General features: G+C 41.2%; 1 protein-coding gene across 3 annotated transcripts in view; it reads left to right on the top strand.

Annotated features, from left to right (window-relative positions):
• The window catches only part of CARS2 (cysteinyl-tRNA synthetase 2, mitochondrial), a 39,117-nt gene that overhangs the window by 7,508 nt on the left and 3,609 nt on the right, over positions 1-28,000 (top strand). The window contains exons 2-9 of one of the 3 annotated variants that reach the window (XM_025044968.1): positions 2,424-2,576; positions 3,940-4,011; positions 4,127-4,232; positions 6,624-6,707; positions 8,607-8,736; positions 11,899-12,032; positions 15,262-15,329; positions 26,888-26,954. In XM_025044968.1, coding sequence (XP_024900736.1) covers positions 3,940-4,011; positions 4,127-4,232; positions 6,624-6,707; positions 8,607-8,736; positions 11,899-12,032; positions 15,262-15,329; positions 26,888-26,954 — 661 coding nt within the window. In that variant the 5' untranslated portion in view covers positions 2,424-2,576. Of the gene's footprint in view, positions 1-2,423; positions 2,577-3,939; positions 4,012-4,126; positions 4,233-6,623; positions 6,708-8,272; positions 8,419-8,606; positions 8,737-11,898; positions 12,033-15,261; positions 15,330-26,887; positions 26,955-28,000 lie in introns of those variants that run through there. The other 2 variants (XM_006909362.3, XM_025044969.1) reach the window with 2 other exon arrangements.

The following is a 28,000-nucleotide window of genomic DNA, read 5'->3' on the forward strand; positions in this document are numbered from 1 at the left end:
ATCTAATGCAGGCTTTTTTAACAATGGTGATATCCTTTGTGACATCTGCTCCAACACTTGCTTTTAAAATGTTTTAAATTATAATGTTATACTTTTCTGAATCACTTCCTTGACTTTAATTTTGGCCAGTCTTATAGTTTGTCAGGGATAAAAACCACAGGAGGATTTTTGGGGTAGGAATTAATAGCAGCATGGTATATTTGCAGTCACATTTTATGTTAAGAAAAATCATAATAAATGTGTCAGAGTGATTCAAGCCAGTTATTTGTGCTTCAGAACATTGGCCTACATTTCCCTTCTTTCTGGGAAGAAAGCTGAGCACTCAGTCTCAGTGCTGGGGGCCTGACCAGCAGGGTCTCATGCCAGGGCGAGGGCCAACTTGAAATGATTTATGATAATAAGGGAGAGCTAAACAATAACCTGAATTAACAAGGACTAGGACCCCATTTCAGCACTTACCTTCTATAGTTGGTTTTATGGGAAATAAGAGAGAACAGTGCTGTCCTGATATGTGGTCAGCTGCTTAAAAATTAAATTTAAAAGTTTTACTTTTGGAATCTGGTTCCCCCTGTCTCCTCAAGGCCAGCAATAGATGGTATACCTCTTACAGTTCATCGTCACTCATGAACATTTCTGAACCATGTCCTCTAGGGTTGTGCCATGTGAGCTAGAGAAGCCACATGTGGAACAAGGAGTCGATTGGTCAGTGTTGTACTTGGCGAGTCATTTAAAAGAGTATGTGTGGATGTGTGGGTGTGTATGCATATGTCCATATTATTCCCACCTTTTAGAACGAGGTAGATTGATTCTACAGTTCACGTGGGATAGCAAAAAAACAGGAATAGCCAGGAAAAGTCTGTAAAATAAGAGTATGGAGGAGGAGCAGCACTACTAAATATTCAAACATATTTTAAAAGCTATAGGAAATTTTTTGTTTTCTTGGATTCTTTTTTTTTTGCACAGCTTTTTTGAGGTAGAAAGACCCACAATAAATTGCATGTAGGGCACACAAGGCATATTGTGTGCACTCTAAAGTTTTTGAAAACAAACTTTAAAAAGACTTCCCCAATATGAGACTGTAAAAAGCGCCCCAAGGTTCTTTTAGTAATTTGTGGTTTTAGTAACTCGCATACCTGTGAGTCCATCACCAGTGTCGAGATGACGAACATCTCCGTCGCCCCTGAAAGTTTCCTCCGCCTGTCGTCATGTCGCCCTCCTGGCCTCCCTGTTGCCCTGTCTTGAGCATTTGGCCGATCTACTTTCTGTGTCGGAAGGTTGTGAAATTAAATGTTGTAGATATATGAATAGACAGATAATGGAACACACTAGAAAGTCCAGAAATAGACACAATAAATAGAAATTTGTTTTATGATAAATATGGCATTTCAAATCAGTGGGGAGACAGATGAATTATTCAGTAAAAAGTATTGACAGTTGGGTAACCATCTGGGGAAAAAAAATAAACCAAAGTTGGATATATGCCTCACAACCAAATTTGAGGCAGAGCAGAGGTTTAATATAAAAGAAATGAAACCACAAATTACTAAAAGAACCTTGGGGCACTTTTTACAGCCTCATATTGGGGAAGGTTTTTAAAGTTTGTTTTCAGACCCAGAAGCCATTTATGAGAAAAGATTGAGAAATAAAAGATTGCTAAATATAAAATGAAATTTTCTACATGCTATAAAGTAACCATAAAGCTGAAACACTGAAAAAAAAAACCAAAAAAACATTGAAATTCCTATCATAAATAAAAGGTTAATTTCTTTCATATAAAAATACTTCCTATACACCAGTATGAAAAGATCTATAACTCAATAGAAAGATGGGTAATTACAGATCGTTTAATATAGATAGTTCCTAAACATGTGCCATATTCCAGCTCACTCAAAATAAGAGACGTACGAGTGAAAATTACAGCACGAAAGCATCTTTTAGCTGTCATGTTGACAAAGTCTAGAAGTTTGTTAGCACTGTGCAGGTAAGACTGTGGGAAATAGACACCTGCGTGCACTGCCGGTCAGGTTCAAATGGGTAAAGCTTCTGAGGAAGGCAGTTGGCAGTAGCCAGCAAGTATCCTCTGACCAGTGGTTTCATGTCTCGGTCTACAGCTTAGAAATGTACTTTCCCCTGTGGGAAGTGACGTGTGCAATCGTGTGTGTAGACATGTGTATCACAGAAAAAAATGGGAAAATAATTGGAGAGGGCTGATGAATTGTCTGTGGGATGGAAGGCAGACAGCCTTTGAAGGGAAGGTGCCGGCTCAGTGTGCTTTTCGAAGACAGTTCTGGAACATTGTTGATAGGGAAGGACGCCAGGTTCAGGCTATGTGTGCAGGGTGCTACATTCAAGAAGAGAATACAAATGCTCGTATGACAGCAGTCATACTCCTGAGACAACTGGTGATAGTGTTTGCCTTGTAGGAGGGAGGCTGTCCTGGACACCCTTTATGTCAGTTGAGTTCCTGGGAGTGAATTTCCTGTGCAGAAAATGAAAATTACAGATAAATAAATACAAGCAACCTGCTGGCCTGTACGTCTAAAATTGCATAGTATTTGAAACTTCTGAAGTGGAAGGTAACACTGAATTTTTAGCTTTTTTGTTTGGTTGGGCTTTCATCCTCTGGATAGATATGTTAACTGATTTCTTTTTTAGGAGGTCTGTTTTGCCACAAAGCTACACCACAGGAAAAGGACTAATACGTACTGATCACTAAGCTATGTCTGGGTACTAGGCATTTCGTCTCTTTAATAGTGATATTAATGTATTTTCTATTTATAACATTGGCTTTCCCATTGCGCATTGAATCCTCATAACAACCTAAGGGACAGTGAGGTGGGATTATCACCGTGTTGCAAAGAAAGCCTAAGGGCGCAGAATTTTATTGTCTTGGCCAAGACAGCACAGCCAGAAAGACTCGGGCAGCAACACTTCGTTCACCAGATTTATTTCTTCAGTACATGTTCATTGGTCACAGTTTCTAGGATGATTGCTGTTTTAGGACCCTGGGCTGGGAAGAACATGGGCTTCATAGTGATAGGGTTCAAGGAAGTGTTTTCCTTGAGGAAGTTTCTTACTATTCTGGAGCTGAAATTTTCTCAACATAAGATGGAGCCCTGTTTCTCAGGGTTGAGAAGCAGGGAAGGGGAGTACAGAGCAGATGCTACAGATGCTGGTTGAGTTCCAGTGACTTAAGGGTCACTTCACAGGTTAACAATTATGAAGCCAGATTCAGTTTTAGAACGTCACAGTGTCATGCTTCTATCTTGGGATTATTTTTTCTGTTGAAAAGTAAGGAATACTTCTGTGTGCCAGCCCACTCTGAGAATCTGAGGCTGCAGGTATATGCTCCCAAATGCCCTGAGTTCAGAATTCAATGTCCATTTGTGGGGAGGAGGGTTGCCTGTCCCCAGGAGCCCAGCCATGGGATTGAACACCCATCACAATCTCTATTTTCATGTGCTATATTGTTTTCAGATATTTCTTAGAGATTTTTTTTCTTTAATATATTTTTGACTTCTTTTCCTTTGCCTGCAGCAAAAGAAGGGAAAAGGATAAGCTAGGAACCCAAGTTACTGGTTTTATGTGGAATACATTGATCTGGCTTGCCCTTGTTCTAGAAAAATGGAGGGTTTTTTTTGTATGCTTTAGTTCTTGTTTTGGATTATGTAATGGAAATCATGAATTGTTTATTCTTTTTTTTTTTTTCTCTCTGACTAGAAAATAGGGTCAACAAACTTTTTTGACTAGCTAAGCTACTAGAATAAATTTGATATTTAAAATTAAATGCTTTTTATGAGCAGGCAGTGCCAAACTGAGGCCAAGCCACGGTAGGGCCATGTGCTCAGCCCTTCCGGCCATTGGAGCTGGTTATGCCTCTGTGTGGTTCTGTTGTGCATACTCCAGACGTCCTAATATGCTTATCTAATCTTTTTGCAGATGAACATATCACCCACTTCTCTTGCCAGTCTTTATGAAGAAGATTTTAAACAAGATATGGCAGCCTTGAAGGTAAAGCCCAATTCTTCTTGCCACGAGGATAAGAAACTTGGACAATGAAATCCAATGTGGCTGACCTACGCCTCTGAGCTACAGAAATAGTCACCTCCCCTTTGCTTTCTTTTAGGTTCTCCCACCCACAGTGTACATGAGGGTAACTGAAAATATTCCTCAGATCATTTCTTTTATTGAAGGAATAATTGCTAATGGACATGCTTATTCAACAGCAAAAGGTAGGGATTATGTTATGAAAACTGATCACTGGATAATACCAATAGGACTTTGACACACATTTGTGTTAGAAGGTGCCAAATGTTTTACTGTCTTTTCCTATGTGAAAACGATGTGAAGTTTTCTTATACTTATTGTGTTTTTGCAAAATGGTCGCGTAATTTCTTTTTTAAAATATTTTTCAGTCATAGGAGAGATGACCATCTGGAGAGCTAGTCTTGATAAGGCAGAATGCCAGCAACTGTTGCATGTAGGTGTGCAGGTATTCATCGCAGTCTTCTTTCAACTACAGTCTTTCATCATAAAAAAAAGCTGGGGACAATAGCAGTACCACTAAAGACCCATACTCCCTTGTTACGGACGAGCCCGCAGACATTCATTTTTTGTACGGGCATGTTATTTTTTGATGACCAATAAAAGCTGCAGACATCCTAATATTTCAGGCCCTTGGCACTTCAACATGCATCTCTAAATAAGACATCACCCAGTGTAACTCCAGTCATTATCAGACCTGAGACACTGGGCAGTTCCCTAATAGCATCCCATGTCCACTGCGTATTCACGTTTACTCAGTTGGCCCCCACCTCCCCACATCCTAATGTAATCCAGGTTGCTCACTGAATGTGGTTGTGTCCTTTCAATCTTTTTAAAACAGCTCCTACTTTGTTCCCCTCATTATGGACTTATTGAAGAGACATGCCAGTTGTCTTATAGAACACCCTGTCTTCTGAATTAGCATGGTGGAGCTTAGTTGGTTTAGGATCTGTTGCTTTTTGTTTGGTGGCCTCACAGATTGGCATCACAGCGTTTTGCTGCTTCTGTGATTGATGTGGTTGTGTCCTTTCCGTCTCTTTAAAACAGCTCCCACTTTGTTCCCCTCATTATGGACTTACTGAAGAGACATGCCAGTTGTCTTATAGAACACCCCGTCTTCTGAATTAGCATGGAACTTATGGTGGAGCTTAGTTGGCTTAGGATCTGCTGCTTTTTGTTTGGTGGCCTCACAGAAAGATTGGCATCACAGCGTTTTGCTGCTTCTGTGATTCAGGGTTTTTAGCCATACCTCCTCCTCTCCAGTCATTCTTCCCAAAACTAAATCCTGCCCATCCCCCAAACCCTGACCAAAGTTTGCTCTCTCTCAGGAAGTTTTCTTTACCATCCGTAACTGAAAATGAGCTTCCTTTATCAGCTTTGATATCTGTACTGTACCTTTTGGTAGCCAATCATATGCTGCCTTAGCCTGCTGTTAGTGTATTAATTTTTGTCAGTTCTTGGACCAGAAGAATCTTGCTTTTAGTGAATAGCCCATTAAAGTACTCAGCTCAGGGTTGAGGATATGCAAGTATTACAATGCTTGTTGTAAGTCAATAACAAACTTCAAAGCACGATAATGAACACGATTTATAGGAATAATTGGACTGTAAGCACCTTTCTCATGGTCCTACCTCAGATACATGCGAGGGTCCTCCTGGCCCCCAGAAATGTGTGTTGCCTTTCTCAATAGCCTATGCACACAGAGGGACTCACAGTCCTTTGCTTTATCTTATTTGCTATATTTAGATTTTGTTTCCAAGAAAAACTTGTTTTAAAGAGCTTAGGTGACTGAACTGGAGTTTGTTCCAGAAAATTTAGGAAATTGTTTTCTTTCTGTCATGTAACTTGAAATAAAACACATAACCGGATAAACTGATTAATGCTCATGAGGTGCTTAGAGATTCTCATCTGAACACACTGTGGGACTCAATGCTGTTTGTTTTATTACTGTGCTTTATTGTAAATTTTAAATAATGATATAGATAATCAATTTTAAATAAATTTAATTAGCTGACACTCAATTTGGACTTCGTGTCAGTTTCACAAAGTTTGATTGTAATTGATCTTTGAACTATTTATGAAGAAACAGTTTGTTCAGCAAATTGATAACAAAGGTATGGGAAAATGTTTCTTCCATTAAAAGGAGCAATTTCTTTCTCTCTTAAAACATTTTTAGATACTGTTTACATTCTGACTTAATAGAAAGCAGCTCCCATAGTACTTCTCCCATTTTCACCAGTTTATCCTAGCTTGTAATTATTGCTTACTAATAAATTCTGAGTGAGGAAGAAGGACTCTGAGGGGGACACTTTTCTTTTTTCTTGTTAAAAAGAATTGCCTCAACATTTGATACAGAACTTATGCTTGTGTTTTCACTTCTATATCCAGATGTTCGTGATGTGTCCAAATGAATACTTTTAAAAAATAATAGTGGTGGTGTTAATTCTGATTTTAAAATATAGTGAAAGGAACCAAATGAAGATGCCATATTCTGTGTCTAAATTCTAATTACTTATTGGCTATTAAGCTATACAGATGCTGACATTTAATTATGAAATCATAATTACCTTTATAAACAGGCAACGTCTACTTTGATCTTCAGTTGAGAGGAGACAAGTATGGCAAACTCGTCGGTGCGGCCCCCAGTCCTCTTGCAGAGCCAGGTGGGGTGACTTTTGGCCTCCTATATTGGCTTCTGTTTTTATAATGCTCAGCCGAGACCCCCCACTCTCTTAGAAGTTGTAATGGTGCCAGAGTGTTGATCACAGCCATGTTTTAAATTTAATTCAGTTTTTCCGAATAGAAAAGACATGTAGAATATACGGTTGGCACAGTATATGACACGTCTCCTCCCCATGCCAGCCTGGTCCTCCAGTTCTTCTCCCTGGAGACAGCACATTGGGCCATTCTTCTGGTTCCTTCTGGAGATACTCTCTGCATGGTGTTGTGTTTTGCTACTCTTCTCCATCTTGCTGTTATCATATATCAAATTCCTAAAGTATTTTTTCATATACTAAATTCCTATAGATGTTTTACCATACATTAAATTCCCATGTGTATTTCACCATATATTATGTTCCGAATGTATCTGTATCTATTCCTATACTCTCTTCTGTTCCAATGATTTGTTAGATCAAAGTCATTTGATGGAGAAGAAATAAGTATGCAGAACTAAATTAAAAATAATTTTAAAAGGGTACTATTTAAGAGAACCCAACAAAAAAGTAAAAGCCAAAAGAAAAATTGTTTAAGTTATTTCTGTCTTTAAGCATGATCCTCTTGCCTTATAAACTGTGTCATTTATTTGACTCCTCAGAAATGGTATTTGTTACTTTTACTCAATCAGTAGCTTCCTGCTCTCCTGAAGGCAGAGCAGAAAACCTCTAGATCATCCACACCTGTGAGGTATGGCCATGCGTCTTATGGAAGCAGAGGAAGAGTTTCTGAGACTTACATATTCTAGCATCAGCAACACTTACTTTTTAAATAGACTTTATTTTTAGAGCAGCTTTAGGCTCACAGCAAAATTGAGCAGAAGGTACAGAGATTTCCCATTTATCCCCTGCCCTCACACAGGCACAGCCATTCCACCCAGAATGGGGTATTTGTCACAGTTGATGAACCTGTACTGACACATCATTATCACTCAGAGTCTATAGTGTACATTTGGGTTTACTCTTTTTGTCGTATATTCTGTGGATTTGAACAAATGTATAACAACATGTATCTACCATTATGGTATACAGAATAGTTTCACTGTCCTAAAAATCCCCCCGCCCCCATATCCGTGGCAACCATTGAACTTTTTACTGACTCCATAGTTTTGCCTTTTCCATACTGTCATGTAGTTGGGATCATGCAAAATGTAGCCTTTTCAGACTGGCTTCTTTCACTTAGTGACATGCATTTAAGGTTCTTCCATGTCTTTGCACGGCTTGATAGCTAATTTCTTTTTAGTGCCGAATAATATTTCTCTGTCTGGATGTACCATAGTTTATCCATTCAACTTCTGAGGGAGCTTTTGTTTGCTTCCAAGTTTTAGAATATAAAGAGAGCCCAGTACCGGCACATTGTATGGCTTTCAATAATGTCCTAACCTTCCTCTTCTGAGCCTCCTTACTCTGTGAATATGATTGATACTCTGGTAATTTTCCTTTTCACTCTATATAACTTTTTTAAGTTACTCTGAAAATCAGTTACTGATAAATACAGCTTTCTCACAAGGCAGAATAAGGAAGAATGAGTGCTCAGTTCAGAACACCCCTCAGAAAGAAGCATCACTGTATGTGTATTTGAAATCTTGGCTCATTCATTATTTAGCTTACAGAAACGGACCTCACTGCTGATAGACCTCATGCTTCTGCCATATTTTAGGTAAAAATATTTAGTTCTTCTCAACGTCATGTGGGGAAAGAGAAAAACATATAAATGATAAATGTGAGGTTACTTATAGGAAGGAACAGAATCTTTGGGAAGTGCTTCCTGCATCTCCGTTTTGTGATTTTGGGTTGGTTTGTCCATTCTAGATTCTCTCCCGTTGATCCACCATTTATTATTGGCAGGTGATTCTGACAAGCGGCATGCCAGTGACTTTGCCCTCTGGAAGGCAGCTAAACCCCAAGAGATGTTTTGGGCCTCTCCTTGGGGAAATGGAAGACCTGGCTGGCATATTGAATGTTCTACCATCTCAAGGTAAGGTTTTCTTGGGTTCTTCCTGTGTTTGTGATGTGGAAAACTCAAGCAATGCCTGACTTGGTCAGCAGAGGGCGTAGATGGGGCAAGTTTAATCCTGGCACCAGAGCCCACAAAGCAGCTGATTTGAAAAGAAAGCTAGCGCTCCAGTGGGACTGGCTGTAAGAAGGAAACCAAAACAAACATGGCATGTTTATCTTTCCAACATCAGCACTTGTTATTTTTAGTAGAAAAGCCCACTCGACAGTTCAGTTCTTGATTTCCTATCACCTTTAAGCCAGTTCCAGGTATGCCTTCATCTCTCTGCTCAGGGTCTAGGCGAGGGCAGAGCCCTGGGAACCGGGAACTGAATTACCTTCTCTTAACCTGCTCTCTCAGTCCACAGACCCTCACCCCCAAAGCTGGTTCTTGATCAGATCCCATCGTTTCCACATTTCTGGCTCCCTAGGTTTCAGTCTGGCTTTTCCACCAGCTCTTCACCTCGGGCAACACTATGCTCGGGTTGCTTCTGTCTTGGGAATCTCCATAACCACAGGTCCCTCTCTGATCTTGATTTCCAGCGACCTTTTTTGTTTGCTTCTCTTCTCACTGTCTATACGTGACCTGCTACTGCTTGGTTTCCTGAGGTCACTGGTGACCTCAGTGACAGGCAGCTGATGTCCCTGCCCTTTCCTTGGCCTCTGCGAAACAACTTTTCTTCTGGTTTCAGCATACCTGCTGGGGCTTCCTCCACTTTCTTTTTGATATCCTCTGTAGACCATTCCTTTGGCACTTCCCATGGTTCTGCCTGTGGCCAGATATCCCTTTTCTTGTGTATGTGTTATACAGAAAGTGTACAAAAGGCAGCATGCCGCATATGCTGTCCTGTTCTCTTTTCACGTAGCAATCCATCTCGGGAGTTCCCTCGTGTTAATTCGTCTTCATCATTTGTCTCTCGGCTTCATGGTGCTATACTGTGTGGCTAGACCATCAATCATTTAGCCAGTATCCTGTGGAGAAGCATGTAGTTGTTTCCAATATTTTGCTGTTACAGATACCTGCAGGGAATAACCTGGTGTGTATATTTCCTGTTTGTGGAGGTGAGGGGTTTTTAGTTTCATGTTAACTCAGATTTTGATATTTAAGTCGTTTTTAAAATTAGAAACATAAAGTATGCTTAAGGTGAAAATTTCAATCTACTAGCTTACCCCAAATTTTAAGATCAGTACACCCAGTCACCTTCAAATTGGTTGTGGTGCTGTTTTCTGGCTGGGTATAAATGCGTGCATTTGCTGGGGTAATTATTGCCTGTAAGAGTACCCTGCCCCATGCACTGACCCCAAACTGGTTTGGTTTTCAGCCCCATGTAGGTTTACCCGATTGCTACCAGATTGGAAAGCCTCATCCTCCACACCTGTTCATCCAGATTTTGTTCATTCTAGTTAAGACCTAGGAGGCTTCTACCACAGCTCTCCCTGCAGCCCTCACCTGTGATGCTGTCTGTAGGGTCCATCTGGAAACATCCAGGAATTCTTGAGACATCCAGCTCTTTTATTACTATGAAGCATGGTTCCAACTTTTCACTAAAAACAACTATGTCCAGTCATACTGTATTTATAAATACTTGTTGGTTTAACAGCAATGTGGGATGTACGTTGGGTTGTAAAAAGATATTTATTTTTTAGATTCAAATAATTTCTTTAAAGCCGGTAGAAAACATTTAATAAATTTTAAATCTAATGTTACCATTAAATATTTTTGTTGAAATCTAAATAATGAAAATGGTCTGTTTTTCCTTCTCAGTGTTCTTTTACTTTAAAATGGGTCTAATGTATGGACAAGAATAGAGGCTAATATAATGAACACCGTGGACCCATAGTTTAGCTTTATTAAATCTTAACATTGTCATATTTGCTTCAGCTCTTTGTAAAAATGAATCACTTGTTAGAAATGAGGCCCCTGTGCTCTCCTCCCCAATCCTGGTCCCTGCCATCTCACGTTCTTCTGAACAGCATTTGACTTTCAAGGACTCTAAGAGATTCTCAAAGACAGCTGTCCCCAACCTTTTTGGCACCAGGGACCATGCTCCTATGAGAATCTAATGCCTGACAATCCGAGGTGGAGCTGAGGCGGTGATGCTAGCGCTGGGGACTGGCTGCAACTACAGAAGAAATTTCACTCGCTTGCCCGCCGCTCCTTCCTGCTGTGTGGCCCAGATCCCTTCTCTAAAACCCATTGCTAAGAATGTACAATAATGGACAATCCACCCAGCCACTGTGCCTGTCTCTGTCACCACTTATCTAAAGCACGACTGGTACATATGCCTTTTTTCTGGACTGAAGGAGGCAAGTGAGAGCAGAGTCAGCCTTTAGCAGGAAGGGATCTTAGTGAGGCTGTCGCACCTTTGGAAATGTCTGTTTTTAACCATTATTAGAAAAATTCACAAAGGTCTACACATCAGCCTCTCTGTCTACTGGGGGAGGTGGCCTCATCACCCCAGCCCTCACAAACCAGCATTTCCATTGGTTGTGCTGACTATTGTGTTTTTAATTAATCAATTTTTGCATTTTCAGTGTCCTCCAAAGCAGCCACTAGCCGACCTGGACTGTTCATGCTGGTACAGGTTGTTTTTGCAGGTGCTCTGGTGAGAGCTACACAGGCTTTGAATGGTCTGGCTAGCTTCACAGTACCCATCAGTCCTGTTTTCGTGTGCAGTTTTTAGGACATGAGGTTTCCCAGGAAATGCGTAGCCTAGCATTATAGCAGAAATGCTAACAGCTGAAGTGCATTATTTAAATTCTGCAACCTTGTTTTTCATATATGATCACTAAATAGTTAAATTTTCAAAATCCAAATTAAAAATTCTCTTGATTTTATAGTTCTCTTTTGTTAAAGTTGGAAAACCACTAAACTCTACCTACTGTAAGTTTTTAAAAACCATATACCTGGAGCAGAGAATTAAGTCTCTTTACTGGGAGGAAAAGCTAATGAATTAGGGATTTTGTAAAGTTAAAACAGAATTTCAGTTTCTGTTTGTATCAATCAGTTAAATTATCATGCATATTGATTGAAAACTAAGATCCAGTTTATTCATTGCATAAAAGCTGGAAATATTAAATATAAAATGTGGTTGGAGAAATGTGTTTATTGAATTGGTTCACAGCTCTGCACTGTGTCTTACAGTTTGGTATTTGGAAGTCAACTGGATATCCATTCAGGTGGGATAGATCTAGCTTTTCCGCACCATGAAAACGAAATTGCACAGTGTGAGGTCTTTCATCAGTGCAAGCAATGGGGAAATTATTTTCTACATTCTGGTAAGTAATGACTTCAGATTAATTTCTTCTGTTTCAATTCTATTAATTCTGTCTTTATTGGTGAAACATTTAGAAGTAACATAGATCAGCTAATAGGTCAAGAAATGGAGTTGTTTCCTAAATTGTTTTTGAATTTCCATCAGTTGGAAATGAACTTACTTGGGTGGGAATGAGTCTACCTTTTTGGAAATGAAATATGAACTGACAATATGGAAAATGTTTTATAGTGTTGTTCTTTATAAGTTTCTTACAAATAAAACTATTAAGGAACGTCAAATAGTATGACGTAATCTATTACGAATATGCCGATTTTGAGCTATAATATTGTTGCCATATATATCTGTCATCCGCTAATAACACTGCCTCCCATTTCACTATTCAAAGAACATCGTTACACCAGCCATCCCGTTCTCAGAAGTGGATTGTGAAATAAGCATGTTTTGAGCATAGCGATTTTGGAATTGCCCTTGATGCATGGAAAGATTCACATGTCTAGATTTTGACAATGGTCGTGGGGCCACAATGAACTGGTTTTATTAACTTTTTGGCATGGTAGGGTTGGGAGATGCAGATAATCAACATCTAAAACACAGTGCACTAACAAATACCATTTCTTTTAGTTCTTGAATTAAGGAAATTAGGTTTCCCCAGTGAGGTAGTATTAAATGCAGAGATGCTCCAATTTTATAACATGCAGTAGGCTGCTTAAAGTCTGTGGTGAGAGCTCGTGTGGCTTTTCCCCATTGCAGTACTGATGAGGCTGCTTACCCAGAGTGCACTTACCGTACTGTCTTCTATACCCCCAACCTCTCCTGGGAGTCACCCCCATCATCACTGTGTGCCCTTAGGGCGCCCCAGGAACGAGCATCTCCATTCCATGACGACTAGCTCACTTCTATACTGCCTTAAAGTAGTCTGGAAAAAAAAAAAAAGCAGAAACAAAGTTGGCTGAATTGCTATTTATGGTGTGAGAGCTGTTTTCTGGTATTCTACTTTGTTTCCCTGGGTAGAACTCAGCAGTAGCCAAAATCCACTTTATTCCTGCCAACAATATGCCTTGCTGGGCAAATTCCCTAAGTAGAAGGACAGAAACCCAATGATCCATTTTCAGCTGGTGCCGATGGGGGCAGGGAAGGTAGGCACTGCCTAGGAGGGAGAATGCTTCAGAAATGACCCTCCGGGGATCCAGCTAGTTCCACAATCAGGTGCCTACACTTCACTTCAGAAGTTGTGTGAAATAAAGTCTCTCCCCTTTGGCATGAGGACTTGTGAGTGTAACACAATTAGAGAATAAATGAGCACAGAGCCCAGATGGAGAGGAAATCTTCAAGGTCCGAGGAGCTGTGAAGGAGGTTTTCCTATCCTTCGTCTCAGATTCGGGAACAAATCATCATTATATTTACCACCTGGCAAGTTAAAGCTTGATCCCTCCACAGATACTTCATCGGTTAATGCTCTTGCTGAGTTACGGTTTGCAGTGAGCCCTGTGAAATACAATGTGCTCTTGAGTGAACTGTGACTCTAAGGATCAAAAAGGTAACTCGTAGCAGTATGAACACTCACTTCTTCAGCCTCTGTCAGTTAATGATGAGTTCGGTGTTTATAAAACATTAGGTCTTATTTACCTATAAATGTGGGAATGGGAAAGATTTTGTTCTGACTTTTCCATCTATTAAGGCACTGGAATCTTCTTCGTTCCACTTTTTGCCCTGTCCTGGAGAAATAGCAGTTTCTCCTGACACACAAGAGAATTAATACTTAAAAAAAAAAAATTATTTATTGGGGTAACATTGGTTAATATGTAAATTTCAAGTGTACGATATTATAATACATCACCTGTATATTGCATTGTGTGCTCACTACACAAGGTTTAGTTTCCTTCTGTCACCATATATTTGACCTCTTTTACCCTGTTCATCCTCCCCCCTCCTCTCTTCCCCTCTGCAACTATCACACTGTTGTCTGTGTCTGTGAGATTGTTTGCTTGTTTTGTTTGTTGATTTGTTACTTTGCTTTATATCCCACATATGAATGAAGTCATATGGTTCTTGTCCTTTTCCATCTGACTTTTTTCACTTAGCATGATACTCTCAAGATCTGTCCATGTTGTCCCAAGTGGCAATATTTTATTCTTTTTTATAGCTGAATAGTATTTCATTGTATATATTACCACATCTTCTTTGTCCAGTCACCCATCGAAGGACACTTAGGTAGTTTCCATGTGTTGGTCACTGTGAATTATGCTGCGATAAACATGGAGTACATATATCTTTACATTAATACTTTTTTTTTCCTGAAGTAAATGGCTAGAAGGTAGAGTTAGGTAGTCAGATTGTAGTTTTCCAGATATTGTCAATTAAAAAATTTTAATTGTGCTTGATGTACATGACACATTAGATAGAGTTACATATTCAAGGTGATATTTCTTTTTGGTAGCCACATTTTAACCAGTTCTCAGAAAAGCTGGAGCCAAGTTTTGTTTCTGAACTGTCAGAAAAAGTAGAAGAATCTTCTGTGAGGAAAGCCAAGGCCCTCTCTTTGAATGAACCTCATAAAAATAAAGCCCAGGATGAATTCCAGGCTCAGACTGAGAAGTTTCTGACATGAGTTTGATTTTCCTCTGGCCTTTCACATACATGGGGGCGAATAATACCAAGGTGTTGAGAAATCTGAAACCAACCACAACAGAAAATCTAATCATTCTCAGAGACCTGCAAGCTCTGCAGGTCTGAACCCCCTGTAAACAAGCTTTTATTGCCCTGAACCTGATTTGAAAAACCAGAGGTTTGTCTTTTCTTCGCGTGTTGAGTCAGTTACATCATTGTTTCTAAGTTATAGGAAAGCGAGAAAGTTAACTGTTTCTGCCAGTGCCACAGTTCATCTGTCTTTCTCTGGGTTTTGAGTCAACGGTGCCCATCTATGAGCCACCGTGGGACTGGGTGTACTTGACTCCCTAGAACAAACGAAGCTGTGGGTACCTTCTGAAGGGTCGGATGTGGGTGAAGATTTGGGGGGAATCTTATATCTACATATACACGGGTATTTGTATATTAGAGAATGCAGCATTTATTGTTTCTTCCGTGTCCCTGCGGTGGCCACAGTCCCAGCCCTGTGACTCAGTCATCTATTGGAGAAGCACCCGCTTCACCATCTTCCCCTCTGCAGATGGGGTGGAGGAGTCCCTTTCTTCCCACCCAATTCAGAATGAATGACTTTGTTTTTGTTTCAGGGCATTTGCACGTGAAAGGTGAAGAAGAAAAAATGTCCAAATCACTGAAAAACTACATTACTATTAAGGTAATGTGCTTTTCTGAGCTCCTGGGTTACTGCCAGCTTGCCGAACCTGTCTCGAAGGCTGATACATAGTATGAGACCCCAAATCTCTGCTTCCCAGTGTTCTCCGGCTCCTTTTCCCTTGGTCCTACAGTGGTATTTCTCTGTTCCCCATTCTCTCTCCCCATGCATTCCTCCTGTTTTCCGTTGGCTTTCTTTGTAGACGTCTGCCTCTGTCTTCTTGCATTCCAGGATTCACTTTCTTTCCATTTCTGTTTATAACAATTTTATTATCTCTTGAGTTACGTTTGCTAGATTTTCTTCCTGCTCTTTTTTCTTGTCCTACCACCAGCATCCTATCTAGTGTAGCTTTGGTGTTTGTTGATTTGTTTGATTTTTGCTGCGTGCTGGCTTCTTAACCTACCTGAAAAAATTTTATTTTGCGTGGAGATGAAGAATGGAATGTGAATTTTCATGTGAATGGGAATCAAGTGCACTGGTAGGAAAACACTTTTAAAAAATTTGATCTTCCTTTGTCTTTGGGTCTGTAAAGCCAACTTAATTTAACTGCAAATTACATTGACAGGGATAGTGATCAGAACTTCATCACACGAATACCCAACCACTGAAGCTATTTTAAAATCTGGTGGGAACCAGATTTAGAATAAATTCAAAGGGGAGTGTTCCTCACAAAATAATCTTTATGTACTTTTCATAAACAGAAATGTCCAATATTATATAAACTTTCAAAAATACAGAAAAGCTAAAGAAACTTATACTCACCACATAGATTCAAGAATGTTATAATTATGCTATCGTTGCTTCTTTATATGGGAGTAGTAGGTGTATTTGTGTGTGCACAAAATACACATTTTATTGTTGTTGAACCATGAGAACATATGTTGCAGACTTCTCTATTTTGCATGCAACTCCTGAATATAAGGATGGTTTTCTACATAATCCAAACCTAATAAAGCTAGCAATAATTTCTTAATATTATCAGTTACCTAGTCCCTAGTTCGATTTCTCCATTAGTCCTAGTACATTTTTATAGCTTTTTTTAAAACCAGGATCCAATCAGATTCATGTGTTGCATTTGGATGTTGTGTCTTCTTAGGCTTTTTTTTTTTTTTTTCAGTAGTGGTAAGAAATGTAACATAACATTCACCATGTTAACCGTTTTTATGTGTACGGCTCAGTAGCACAAACTACGTTCACACTGTTGTGTAACAGAGCCCGGAGCTATTTCATCTTGCAGAGCTGAAACACTGCACCCAATGAACAGCTCTCCATTTCCTCCTCCCTGCTGCTGGCAACCACCATTCTACTTCTACTTACATCATTTTGATTATTCTAGGAACCTCATATAAGTGGGATCGTGCAGTATTTGTTCTTTGTGACTGGCTTATTTCACTTAGCACAGTGTCCTCAAGGTTGAACTGTATGGTGGTGTGTGATAGGATTTTCTTCTTATTTTAAGGCTGAATAATATTACACCGTTCTTTTTAGGATTCTAATCTACCACAGTGTATTTTTCCCTATGGCATTGACTCTTTGAAGAGACCAAATTTTGTTGAATATCCCACATTTTGGATTTGTCCGTTTCTTTGCAGTGTCATTTAAGTTGTTCTTTCTCCTGTATTTCCTGTAACTGGAAGTGAGGTCTCAAGGCTGATTGGTGGGAACATTTCATCAATGGTACCGTGGACTTCACACTGCATCCCTCTGGGGCCACAGTGTCAGGCTGTCTGACTTAGTGGCGTTAAGTTTGACTACTTGGCTGGGGGATGGCCACCAGATTTCTCTGCTGTAGAGATGTTTATTTCCTTTTCATGATTATTAAGAACCTGCAGGATATGATATACCACATGGATATCTTGTTCTCAGCAACCTTCCGCCATGAGATTTTAGCATTCTCTGGTGGGCCTCACCTTTGTCGAGCATTTCAGTGGTTCTTACAGAGTTGTGTTTGTCTCATTCTGTGGCTTCTTTTACATTTACTATTTATCATTCCTTTTCAAAGAATGGGTTTTTGTCTATCTTTCTATTTCTTTGCAGTATCACTATGGAGTTAAGGATTATATTTACTTCGTGTATTATCAAGTTATTCTTTATTTTTTTGTGTGCTGAAATTATCCTGGATTTGGCCAGGGAGGGCTCCAGCGCTGCGGGGACAGGTCTTGTGTGTGTTCTTGCTTTCAGTCCTGTTTACCCTTTGCCCCCTGCCCAGACCTGCCATTGCTGCCTTTGTGAGGAAATGGAATTTTGAACCGAGGTCTGGGCACTTGGTATGTTTATTGATGCTGGAAGGACATTGTTTTTAGGCCTCGCAGGGGACAGAGCTGGGGGAGGAAACAAACTTATTCCCATGAAGTAGTTAGTTTGAGTCCATTTTGAAATATCCAGATAAAATATAATATTACAGGGCCTTTTTGTTTTAGCTCTTCTTTTTTTCTTTTACTAAAAATCGTGTTTCTTTATAACAGCATATCTACTTTATGCTTTATCTTAAAATAGACACCAAATAAGTTAAAAAATGTAATACCAGTATTCCTATTAACAGTAAAACTGTTGAGTAAAGTTTAAGATTTCTTAGCAATTTTTTTCAATAATAGCTTTATTGAGATATAATTTATGTACCAGAGAATTCACCCTTTTAAGTTGTTATTATTCAGTGATCCTTAGTATATTCACAGATTTGTACAATCTTTACTGTTATCTAATTAAAGAACATTTTCATCACCTCAAAAAGAAACTGTACATCCTAACAGTCATTTCTCAGTCCCTGTCCCCCCCCGGTCCCTGGTAATGACTAGTCTACTTTCAGTTTCTACAGATATGCCTGTCTGGGCTTGCATTTCTTTTTACTCTTAGACTGTATCCCTCAACTGTTACGGGGTCAGAATATACACGTGCAGTCAGAGTTTAATTATTTTCTCTGAACGGTGTCCATACGCTACACAGTGGGCTCATTTGTTCAGTTTGTTTCCAGTTGGATGATACCTTCCCCCTTTTTTGATTTACCTTTATTTTTTAAATATGTCAAACGTTGTTAGGATTCAGTAATTAACACTATCAATGAAGCATAGACATTGATCCTTCCTTGTACCCATTACACCCGTCTCTCTAGTAACTGTTAGGTTGGCTTCTGGATTATCTTTCCATTGTTTCATTTTACAAAAATAAGCCATTTGTATAAGAATTCTTATTTTCTCTTTTTCCTTACATGCCTCAATATATGGTATATCCTGTAATGAATGCACCTGCTTGCCCGCCCCCATCAATTTAAGTAATATTTTAATCTGATCATAGAAGTAATGTATTTCATTGCAGGTAGTTTGAAAAGTACAGACAAGACAGAGGAGCACACGGGAGGATATTCAGAGGTACAAATGGAGGAAACATATTTCCTTCCCAGTGTGTTCCCTACGGCCCAGTTTCTCTCTTAGAGCAGCCGCTTCTTAGTAGCATGAGTGTGTGTGTGCGTGTTTACATGTCTCTAGAAACATTTCTTATTGTTTTCTTTCTACACAAGTGGTAGCACTGTTTTGCATTTGCTTTGTTCACTTTTGAGTCTTTTAGATTAGTCATTTTTCTTCCATATGGAGTTAATTCTTTTGAATAGCTGAGTCTTCCATTGTATGGATGTACCTTAACTAATTTAAAAAAATGCCTTCTTGATGGTCACTTAAATTGTATCAAATTTTCTACTAGCGTATGTGCATTTAAAATTTTCAGGTATTACAAAGTCTGTGTTACTTTTCGTGACCACGTAGTGGCCCATAGCAGTGCTGTACCATGGCTGAGTTATTTCCCTGCTGCTGGACTTTGTAGAAGACCTGCATTCTCTAGTCTACAGTACTGCGATGAGTACCCGTTCACACACCCAGTGGTTAGTAACGTAGTATAAACGCACGTCAGAGGACATGTGCACATGTAGAATGTTCTGGACACAGCCTCTGGTAACTTAGCAGTAAGTGTCATCAACTTTCCCACTAGCAGTGTATTGAAAGTGTCCATTTCCCTCATCCGTATCAAATGTAAGGAATCCTAATCAGGCTAACATTTTCCTTGTTAATTTGGTGCAAAATGCACCAAATTTCCATTTCTTTGTTATGATGAATTTGTGTGTATGTATTTATTGGCTATTTTTACTTCGTATTTTTGGCTAGCCTCCCCTTGACTGTAGTTAAAAATATTCGTCCATTTTCTAGTTTCTAGCAGAAGAAAGTTTTCCTGCCAGTTGTCATTATTTTGGAGGCCATGGATAGGTTTTTGCATCACAGATGTGTTTTTTACAAATTGAAGGCAAGACCTACTACCAGCATAAAGATTAGGACTTGCTTTATTGTGATACTTTTTATTGCAGTGGTCTGGAACCGAACCCACAGTGTCTCCGAGGTATGCCTATAGTCTACATGAAAACTCTTCTTTCTGTTTTAACAGAGCCCGCAGTTAGTATGGAAAGAGCTCAACCTTTAGAGTTCAGATGATGGCTCAAAACCGACCTTTTCTAATTTCTAGATTATGATTTGGGACCAGTTACTTAACCTCTCAAAGCCTTTGCTTTTTTCTTCTTTTAAAATTAGATGACAAGACCTATTTTGTGGGGTTTCTATGCAGGTGAAATTATATAAAGTGCTGAGTAAGTGTGGGCCTGGGCCAGGAGAGGCCAGGGCAGCCACCCGTTCTCCCCGGGGTGCTGGGATAGATCTCACATGGCATTATAGGTAGTGCACCCCGGCTTCCTGCTAGCATGCACCCCCTGACCTCATGGTGCCTTGAAGGGCTTATGGCTGTCACCCCTTGATGGCCGAGCTCCCAGGAGCTCACTACCTCCCTCTGAGAGTCTTCCAGCAAAACTTACACAGGCATCGTCACATTTCACTCTCAGGATTCTGTGGTCAGATTGTATAGTGGAACCAGAGTAGTGCAGAAACAGTGATATTAGAGGATAGGGCAGGAGCACATTAAAACATTAATGTCCGTGAACACCAGTGTGAAGACCTTGTCACATCAGGGTTAGGATATGACTCGGGCATTCATAGCAATAAGGAAGAAGTTAGAATGCTTTCCTGTATTTTTTCTCAGCTTTATTGAGGTATAATTGACAAATAAAATTATATATATTTACAGTGCACAGTGGTATTTTGATATTCACTGTGAAATATTTACCACAATCAAGCTAATTAACACATCCATCACCTCACATAGTTTCTTCGTGCATATGTGTGGTGAGAATGCTTAAGATCTATTTTCTCAGCAAATTTTAAGTATACATTACAGTATTATTAACTATAGTTCCCATGCCATATATTAGACTCTCAGAACTTTCTCATGACTATATGTTTGTACCCTTTGACCAGCATCTCCCTGTCTCCCACACTCCCACCCCCACAAAGCCCCTGCTATTGATCATTTTACTCTGTTTCTGTAAGTTCTGTTTTTTTACATTCCATATATAAGTGGATCATATAGTATTTGTCTTTCTCTGGCTTATTTCACTTAGCATAATATCCTCTGGGTTCATCCATGTTGCTACAAATGGCAGCATTTCCTTATTTAGGGCTGAATTATATTCCATTGTATATAAATACCACATTTCTTTATCCATTTGTCCACTGATGGACACTTAAGTTATTTCCATGTCTTGACTGTCTTGAAAAATGCTGCAGTGAGCATGGGCGTGCACATGTCTCTTCAAGATACTGATTTCAATTCCTTTGGATACATACCCAGAAGTAGGATAGATGGATCACATGGTAATTCTATTTTTAATTTTTTGAGGAACCTCCATACCGTTTTCCATAGCTCTTTCCACACTGTTTTCCAGAGCACCAGTTTATATTTTCACCAACAGTGCACAAGAGTTCCCTTTTCTCTGCATTCTCACCAACACTAGTAATTTCTTGTCTTTTTGATGATAGTCATAGTAACAGGTGTGAGATGATATCTCATCGTGGTTTTGATTCGCATTTCCCTGATGCTTAGTGGTGGTGTTGAGCACCTTTTCCTGTACCTGTTTGCCATTTGTATATCTTCTTTGGAAAAAATGTCTATTCAGGTTTTTGCCCCTTTTTAATTGGATTGTTTGTGGGGTTTTTTGTTCGTTCTTTTGGCTATTGAGTTATATGAGTTCTTTATACATTTTAGATATCAACCCCTTATCAGACACATGATTTGGAATTTTTTTTCCCATTCTACAGGTTGCCTTTTCATTTTGTTGATTATTTCCTTTACTTTGCAGAAGACTTTGATGTAGTTTCACTTTTTCCTACATTATTATTAGCAAATAGTCCATAGAAACGGAATGCTATGGAAAAGTTAGAATTCTTTTTGAACTACTGTAACTCCATAGGAGCACCCCCAAAGTGCTGAAAACAAATACCCTAATATTGCTGGGATTTGGAGAACTATTAACTTTCAGATTTGTGAATACACCTTAAGTTCATCTGAATGAATCCAGATTCTGAATGGGAGGAAAAACCCTTCAAAATAAAGCCACCTAAAAAGATAAAAAAACTAAATTAAAACCCACCCAAAATCCTTTTTGGAATGAAGTAGAGAACGTAGCTATCCAGAAAATATAATAAAATAGAAGAGAGATTTCTTTTAGAAAAACCAAAGAACTTTATCAGACATAGAATACCCATAACATTACAGTTTTTAAATTTTGTAACTAAATGCTAAAATACAAGCAGAAAGTTGAGAGAGTAGGAGAACGGTATCAGATTGAAAGAAAGCATAAACACGTGGAGAACTGATGCAGGGATGTTTGTTTCTCTGTGATACATGGCCAGGTGAGCTCACGGCTACGCATGAGGAACTGCTGACCGCAGTCATATGATGTTTTCAGCCATTGCTTTGGTTGAAAACAGCTCCATACCCATACATACCAAACATCTGACAACTTATTAAATGAAAAACGACAATTAAAAAACAAAACAAAAACAAATGCTTACCTAAAGTAGGCATGGCAGTTGGAGCATAGGTCTCCTGATACATTATATGCCAGAAACAGAAAAGCAGCTTTTAACATATTATAAAGCAGTTGAGGGTGTGCTTTGGGGAAAGAAATCTAAAGAAATTTAGTGGTTCCCCCTTATCTGCAGTTTCACTTTCTGAAGTTTCCGTTACCTGCGGTCAACTGCAATCTGAAAATTTTAAATGGGAAATTCCAGAAGTAAAAGATTTATAAATTTTAAATTGTGTGCTATTTTGAGCACATGAATGAAATCTCACACTGGCCCAGTCTGTCCCGCCTTGGATGTGAATCATCCTTTATTCAGAGTCTCCAGTGATCCACTGTGGTAATATCACAGTACTTGTGTTCAAGTAACTCTTATTTTACTTAATAATGTGCCACATTCACATAACTTTTATTACAGTATATGGTTCTAATTCATTGTCTTTTATGATCGTTGTTGTTACTCTCTTACTGTGCCTAACTTATAAATTAAACTTTATATTGTTGTTACTCTCTTACTGTGCCTAACTTATAAACTTTATCATATGTATGTATAGGAAAAATGTGTGTGTGTGCGCGCGCGCGTGTGCGCGTGCGTGTGTGCGTGTGTAGGGTTCAGTACTATACATGGTTTCATGCATCCACTGGGGGTCTTGGAATGTATCCCCTGTGGATAAGGGGGGATGACTGCAATTCAAATATAAGAGGGAAGACCAAAGAGAGTGGCTGGAAAGGCCCTCTTGCATGCTGGTGAGTGGTCATCCGTGTGCCTGTCTCTGCTCTCCAGGTGTCAACTCAGTTCAGCATTCTTGGGCTGCTTGTTTCCTGGGGTCCCTCAGGGCAGAGCTCTACCCAGATACCCGAGATAAGTAGTTATTGCTGCAAGACACAGCCCTGTGCAAGTAACCATTCAGAGGCATTATTCAAATTAGCTAGAACTGGACCGTCCTCAGAAAGACCACAATGGGGAAATGACCCAGCAAGTAGGAAAGATTTATTATGGAAAAAAGCATAGGATCTAGAGCTGGAGTATGCCTCTGCCTTTTAGTGGTTTGGCTTTCAGTGTTCTAAGCCTCGTCTTTTTGTCATCATAACAGGCTAGATAATTAGCGTATTTCATCTCAGCATTTTGTAAATGATAAACCCTTACATAGCAATGTTATTTATCTGAGTTTACTGTTTGTGGTACTTAAAGTGTCATGTTTCCACACAGTCCTTGGAGGTTTGAATAGGAAGTAATGTGAAATGATAGAAGGGACGTGTGTGGATGCATTAATTACTGTAGAAAAAACATGGGTGGGTATACAGTGAATGGGGATCAAGTTATTTGGCTAGTTTTGGGAAACTAAAGGGACTAAGAAATATATTCCTTTTTTTTTTTTTTTTACAATTTGAGAAGGAACACACAGGAGATAGAAGTTGAAAAACCAGCTTCATTACTGATAAAGATCTGGATTAGATGGGAGTTCTTCATTTTTTTTTTTTTCCCTGGAGGTTGGTTTGGTGGCCTGGCGAAGTCTGTGGACCCTTCCTTAGAATTTAATGTTTTTAAATTCATAAAATGAAATACATAAGATTATAAAAGGCATTGATTATATTGAAATGCAGGAATACATGTGCTTCTTCAGTGAATTATTTAACAAAATCTAGCAGCAGGTTTGATAGCTGCCATCATCTCAAATAGGATAGGACACTTGGAAGTAATGCAGCAGCAGGAGCGTGAGAGGGAGACTCCTGCGACCGCTCGGGGTGACGGAATGCCAGGTCCTGATGATTCTGCTGTGGCTTGTTGCTTACGCTGATCATGGGAGGCTAGTGGAAGTTAATATGCTGCTGTTTTCTTATCTAAATGTATACATCGCTCTGTCCTCTGGAATTCTATCTATGGGCCTTAGGAGGTCTGGGGACCCCCGGTTGAGAACCCCTAGATGAAGGCATTAGCTGAGCAGCTTCCTAAATAATGCCACACCTGAATGAGAATGCTCTCCCCACTGCTTCAGGTGCATCCAGACAAGGGGGGTCGATGCCCGTGCAGGACCTGTGGTGGATGGTCCCCGCCTGGTGAAAGGCAGACCAGAGCCACCCTCTAATCGCTCTGAAAGGATAAGCTTTGGGAGTCTGAGTGAGCAGGCCCTTCTTCCTTCCCAGGGAGGACTAAATGAGGCCGCCCCACTTCCCCAGGTGAGGAGCTGCAGATTTGTTTCTCTCTGATGTGGTTGGCTGTCAGCCCTCATGTGTCATGTTATTGCCATGTCAGCCTGGTGATCCAAGGGGTCAGGCCACGAGTGAGGGTGCAGTGTGGCTGCCTTTATCACTGTTCCCAGCTCACACCCGCAGGCCTCAGTAGCTTCCAAGGGGAAGAGAGACGAGGCCAGAGGGCAGTGGAGAAGCATCTGGGATAAGCTGCCAGCTCCATCTTCTGTGGTGTTGACAAGAGATGAACCCAGTTAGGGTCAAGCAAGCTCAGAAGGACGTGACTAGAGAGATGGGCTTTTCTGGGCCCGGAGGGTGTTAGGCTAGCCTCGGCGTGTAGGATGTTTAAGTGTGAAGGCTCTTGGTGCATTTCACCTATAACCCTCCTCCCTCTCTTACCATATAAAATCTTACAGATGAACGGGGAGCCGGGAGAGTGAGGAGCCCCACCCAGTGTGCCATGTGCAGGAGTGCCCTGAAACACAACAAAGGCACAGATTCCCTCATGGTGACCCCAGAGCGCTGCTTGGCTTTCTCTCACAGCAGCACCCTGTCCCTGGGCTGAAGGACCTGCAGGGAGAGTGTCAGCACCTCGGGGCAGGTGGCAGCTGATGTGGGTCCCCCCACCCCAACAACGACAGCAGGCTTGGTGCTTTCAGGGTGTAGCCTCTCTCGGGGGCTCCCACTCCAGGCTCTGCCTCTGAAGCTGGGAAAGGCACCTTGTTTATTAGGGTGCTAACTGTCTGACATTTATTAAAATCTGCTTGACTAACAGCGTTCTGTGAGGCCCTGGGGGGGTCTGTTTCTAGCTGTGTGTTTTACGTGCCAGGCTACAGTTCAGTTTGGCCTCCCGGTAGCCTTGGCATCATGTTGAACCAGCAGGATGGAGGCCGAGTCGTGCGGGATGATCATGAAGGCTAGGGGAGCAGATTGTGTAGGAACAGGAGATTGGCCTTGGGGTCAGTGGTAGGTAGGTAGGACTGCACTTCTGCCAGGTGTCCTGGCGAGCAGCATAGCTACCAGCGAAGGTGGTATCTGAGACTTTGGGTGAGACTTTGTCTAACTGCCAGGTGTGCCCAGGTGTCCCCTTAGTATAAATTCCTGCACCAAAGCCAGCAGGCACTTGGAGCAGGTTTGTTTCTAAACAGCATCCTTAAACCTGCACAGAGGAACCACTTGACCAGACTTGGCGCAGGGTCCTGGCCAGGTGTTTTCTCCCAGCTGTCACACTGGGTCACTTGCTGAAGAGAGGCTAGAGATGCTTGTTGGACAAGGAGGGTTGGACACACAGAAGGGCCGATAACATCTTTTACTCACTGAGAATCTATGATGAAGAAGCAGGATGGTTCTGTTTTTTCCCCAGACTCCCTATTTTCAAAGTCCTGTCCAAACCTGTTTTCGCTCAGTGCTCAGCATTGGTCAGTTGGCAGCTTGGCCACTGTAAATGATGCATCCTCAGATTGGGGCCAGGGCAGCCCTGTGTCTGAGCAGGGCCCCGACAGGGTTGAGCACAGCCCCACTGTCTTTCGTTAGGCCACGGTGAAGCCTGTCATGAGGCTGGGCCCTTTCCTCCCTTCTTCCTTCACCCCATGTCTCATTCCTTAAAGATCATTGCAGAACTTTCCACTGACCATAGAGGGAAGTTTTGTTAAATGTTGTGCCATTTTAATGATTTCTGCTAAGTTTCCCCATGTTATCCTTCCTGATAAAGAAATTTTCACTTCTCTGTGTAGACATTGTGGAAATAACCTATAGGATGATTCCAAGTAGGTTCTTAGTTTTACTTATGTTTAATCAGAGGCAGGATGGTTTATTCTTCAAGAAACATGAACGTGGGATCTGATTCAGCCTCAGTGCCTCAGGGAACTGTGTCATTGGAGAGAGAAACTGGGCCCGTGACCCCTAAGTGTGGATGTCGCTTGTTCCGACGTTACCATGGGTGAGCTTTTTCAGGACAGTCTCCTTCCTGTTTTGGGGACCTCATCACTCTCACGCAGCCAGGGGCTATGCATCCCTCCTCCTCCCCAAGTCCCTTCTTGTGTACAGTCCCTCTGTGGTTCCCAGGCCATCCGGTGCCCCTGGTTGTGTCCCTGTCCTTTCATGACAAGATCAGAAAACTGTGTCGGAAAAGAGCTCCTGAGGCCAACAACAGAGCAGATCCCCTGTGCTTGCACGGAGCAGGGACTCCAGGCAAACAGCCACCTCCCCTCGGCCTTTCCCACAGACACTGGGACTGAACATGGAAAATCCAGCAGGGAAATTGTGGGAAAAGGTGCTGAGAGTGAGTGTGGAAACAGCAAGCCTTTTCATAAACATTCCTGATTACTCCATACGTGAGATCAGCTCACATATTATAAATATAATCTGAGTGATACACATGTGAAAAAACACTACACATCACCCGTATTTCTCCCTCTGATAGGACTTTCTGAAGACGTTTTCCCCTGACATCTTCCGACTCTTCTGCATGCGGAGCAGCTACAGGTCAGGTGAGCTGCACAGTGAGTCCTTCTGGGGTGCCGGCCATGGTGTCGTCTTGTGTATAGCTCGGCAAAGAATCTTCTGATAGTATTTGGAGAATACCAAAATATGGGCTAAGTAATAAGTACAGCCTTGTTAGTGTGGTTGCTTATCATGCCTTAAGGTTTGGGTTCTGAAAGTAAGCCTGAGGATGCACTATCAAATAGCATAATCCTAGCACTCAGCCAGAAGATACTGGAAGCTTATCTCATGGAGGCCATGAGTTTTCCAGTCAGTCCTTCCCGTCCACTCCCCCACCTATCCCTCACTGTGGAGTCTGGATGAGCCCGAACCCTGCAGCGCCCTCCACTTCCTGCTTTGTGAACTGAGGGGTAATTAGACTGGCCGTCCTCACACAGGGACTGAACCAGGAGCCCTCAAAACGGGGTCCCATCCAGAGTACGAAGTCTCTGCTGTGCCATGTTGTGCGGGGGGTGGGGGGAGCGGTGGATTGTCTAGCGCTTTGTCTCTTTTTCACCCAGGAAGGTGAGGTCTGGGGACACCAGCACTACCATGTGTAGCTTGACCAGTGTAATAGCAGTATGGTCTCTAGTATCTATGACTGGCACTGCAGGAGGAGCAGGTGCCCTTTGGGGACAGGTGGGCTTAGCTCATGTATTGGGCATGACCATGTGACCATGGAGGCAGAGATTGGGGCGATGCAACCATAAGCCAAGGAACACCTGGGCCACCAGAAGCCAGAAGAGATAAGGAAGGACCCTTCCCTAGAGCCTCTGGAAAGAGCACAGCCCTTTTTTGCCAGAACTGCAAGAGAATAAGTTGTTTTGAGCTCTCAGTTGGTGGGACTGGGGCAGCACAGCCGCAGGACACTAACCCGCTCCACCACTTGGGAGAAGCTAACACACCCCCATCACTCCGGCTGCAGCCTTTCTGCGGGGGCCAGGACACAGGTGTCTGGTGCCTCACGTGGGCCCAGGTGGAGCAAGTATTTTTCACATACTCAAAGACGCTGAGCTTGAGGACGGATCCTCTCCCTCTCCTGAAATATTGATCC

The sequence above is a fragment of the Pteropus alecto genome, unplaced genomic scaffold (genome assembly GCF_000325575.1).
Source record: "Pteropus alecto unplaced genomic scaffold, ASM32557v1 scaffold13, whole genome shotgun sequence".
NCBI lineage: Eukaryota > Metazoa > Chordata > Mammalia > Chiroptera > Pteropodidae > Pteropus > Pteropus alecto.